Source organism: Aplysia californica, unplaced genomic scaffold (assembly GCF_000002075.1).
Source record: "Aplysia californica isolate F4 #8 unplaced genomic scaffold, AplCal3.0 scaffold00299, whole genome shotgun sequence".
NCBI lineage: Eukaryota > Metazoa > Mollusca > Gastropoda > Aplysiida > Aplysiidae > Aplysia > Aplysia californica.
The window spans coordinates 583,124-586,444 of NW_004797569.1; the positions used below are offsets into that span (position 1 = coordinate 583,124).

General features: G+C 37.7%; 1 protein-coding gene across 1 annotated transcript in view; it reads left to right on the forward strand.

The window, feature by feature from the left end:
* The window catches only part of LOC101850816 (membrane metallo-endopeptidase-like 1), a gene marked incomplete in the record, with an annotated part of 11,982 nt that overhangs the window by 7,779 nt on the left and 882 nt on the right, over positions 1-3,321 (forward strand). Inside the window, 2 exon segments of the mRNA XM_013084526.2 lie at positions 229-390; positions 2,165-2,248. Coding sequence (XP_012939980.1) covers positions 229-390; positions 2,165-2,248 — 246 coding nt within the window.

Consider the following 3,321-nt stretch of genomic DNA (forward strand, 5'->3'; position numbering starts at 1 on the left):
CTCCTCCTCCTCCTCCTCTTGTTCTTGTTCTTGTTCTTGTTCTTGTTCTTGTTTTTGTTCTTGTTCTTGTTCTTCTTCTTCTTCTTCTTCTTCTTCTTCTTCTTCTTCAATATTTTAAAAACCTACAACTCTGATATTAACTACGTGAGCTATCTAAAACTACAATATTTATACTGATTTTCATATGTTCTGCCGTCTGTTGTGAATACTAGCCTCTTTCTCCCCCAGCCGCTCGTATAATGAACAACATCGATGCCAGCGTACACCCTTGTGACAACTTCTATGACTTTGCGTGTGGCGGGTGGGTCAAGAAGCATGAATTCCCAGAGGACAAGCATAGCATCGATGTTATATCCGAACTCGAAAATGAGGTGGATGATGAATCATCGAGTGAGTACATTACTTATCACTTGTACTACCTTGTACACACACAGACACACACACAGACACACACACACACACACAGACACACACACACACACACACACACACACACACATACATACACTCACATAAACATACATACACAAATACACACAAGCATATAATATATAAACCCAAACATTCACAAACGCACAACTGGTATACACAGTGCCAATGGGTCTGAACATTATGTGCATGATTACGTGTTGCCTAGGCAATCTCTAGAATGAGAGAAACAAGTGTTATAATGTAGATTCATGAGTCTTAATTCAAATACACCCCCACCCTTTTCATCAAAACAGTATAAAATGAAAACCATTACAAAATATTAAAACATTCGATATTCATGATGTAGGACAGAACTTTGCTTACAAAACTGCAGATACAAAACGCTTAAGATTAACGTTTTACAATAGAGACGCCAACAGTGAACACTGCGATGTGAACCATTGGGATCAAAAGGATTAGGAGTGTAAAAGTTAAAAAAATGAATGGGTATGTTTTTTGACAGTGCTCATTACTTTAAGGAATTACTCTGTATTAGGTACGACTTCAGTGTTGCATTTAATGTCCTTAGAGTTGTATTAATGTAGATTTTAATAGTTGAGTTTACTCTATTAATTGGTTGTCAATGGCCTCCTGAACAACCCGGCTACTGCTTCTGTTGTGAGATGGTTTAGGTTTAACACGTCTATCAACACAAAATATCTATGAGGATGGATCTCTGAGTTTAACGTTCATCTCCGAAAGGACCGAGCCAAACGGGCATTCCGTGTAAAGTGCCTTTCTCAAGACCACAACGTCGGGCCGAACTGACGCTCAAACCCCCGAACCTGCAACATCACGATTACGAGTCCGGTAGCCTGACCACAAGACTACCGACGCCACTCTGTTTCTCTGGCGGGGTTGCCTAGTACACGGGTGATCGTACAAAGATACAGAATTTTTGATCGTACTGGAACTGATCTTAATTTTTTTTATATTGTATTGTATAGAACATTTCAGTTACCAAACGCTGGCGGCTATTTTGTCGCAAACGTTGCCCATATGAACAGGCAACTTCCATCACCTTCAGTCTCAGATATCTCGACTTTTATTCAAGATTGATGGACATCATTTCATGAAAAGGAAGACAAATGAGCACATTTTAAGATGATACCAATAAATTCATACGCTAAAAAATGCGACGAGAGCCAGATTTAACCGGGTCGTGGCACGTGTAGGTTTGGCCCTTCAAGAAATATGTCTGCTAAACGGGAGCTGCCAAGTTACATGCTTACATTATGTAATGTTGAAATGACCTGAGGTAAAGCAGTAGTCTAACTGACAAGTGGACAAGCTATATATATTTTATATATAGTCAATCTGACCAGTGGTTAAGCGACTACAGTCATATTATTTGGCCTCAAACGCGGTTGCTTTCCTTCAACCAAAGAATCTCTACTACCCTAGAGCTGGGGGAACATAGAGCAGACCCCTGCCTTTGTCTCTGCCCCTGCTAAACAATGATGTCATGTTTAAAGGAAAGGTCACTGATTGGTAATAGAAAGCGCAGCATTTTGTTCCGATAGAAACCACTAGCTGAATACAGAACCCTTCTTCAAAACAAACTTGTTTTTGTTTTAAGGAAGTGATCGATATAATATAATATTGTTTCCTTGTTGTACGAAAACTTCTAGCTAAATCCACTGATACGTTTAAATGTAGCATAGACTGTTTATCGGTCATTTTGTCCCCTCAGGGATCTTGGGGGAACCTCCCTCAAAGGAAGATCCGAAATCTGTGAGGAGTGCCAAAAACCTTTTCCAATCTTGTCTTGACATGGGTATGTTCGAAGTGTCAATATTAACATTTTAATCGTAAGACTTACGTAATTTTCCAAAGAAAGGTAAAAAAAAATTCAAAACTCATTAGTGATGACGATTGTATTGTTTATACGAACATTTGACGCACAGACGTGGCATTGTAGAACTAAAAAAGACACACAGTGTGCAGATTAATCTTAAGTAAAAGAGTGCGAAGCAAAAACGTTCATCGTCTGTATAGTATGTACATGTATATCTTGTTTATGGCTTCTGTCTGTGTTGTCGTCTGTCGTTTGTAAACATGTCCCTAGAATATGCAAGTGAATAGTTCAATGTCGAGTGTACTATATCCAAACTTGATCAACCTAGCTATATCTACCTATATAAACAACAGTAACATCAAGTTGGTCAAATTTGCAGATGATTCAACCATAATTGGGCTAATTCTGGCTGACCATAACGAAACCGCTTACCGGAATTTTGTACTTAACTTTTCTGAATAGTGTGAAAATCATAAGCTGCTTTTAAATGTGAAAACCCCAAAAGAACTTGTTGTTGATTTTAGAATAAAGAAACTGCCCCTGCAGCCACTCGAAATTAAATGTGAAAACATCGAGCAAGTGTCAGACTATAAGTATTTGGCGTGTCCACACTTCTCTCTCCTGCATTAAAAAAAGTGAACAAAAGACAATTTTTTCCAAGGAAGCTAAAGTATTTTAATTAAAGTTGATAAAACATTGATGTCCATGTTCTACCATTCAACTGTAGAAAGTATGATCAATTTTTGTATAACAGCATGGGCCGTGAACACAAGACAACAAGATAAAGAAACATTAAATCGACTAATACGGAAAGCATGTAAAATTTCAACATCTACATTCCCCTACTTGAATGAATTGTACATAAAAAAATTAATTCCATCATTTTAGACAACAAACATCCCTTGTCCCCTCAAATAAAAACATCAGTCAGAAGTAAAAGACCTAGGCTTCTTATCTGTAACAAAGAAAGATAAAGAAGGTCATTTTTACCATCATCTATCAAAATGCTTCCATCTTAACCATCTTATATAAGTATACTTACGACCTTAGAG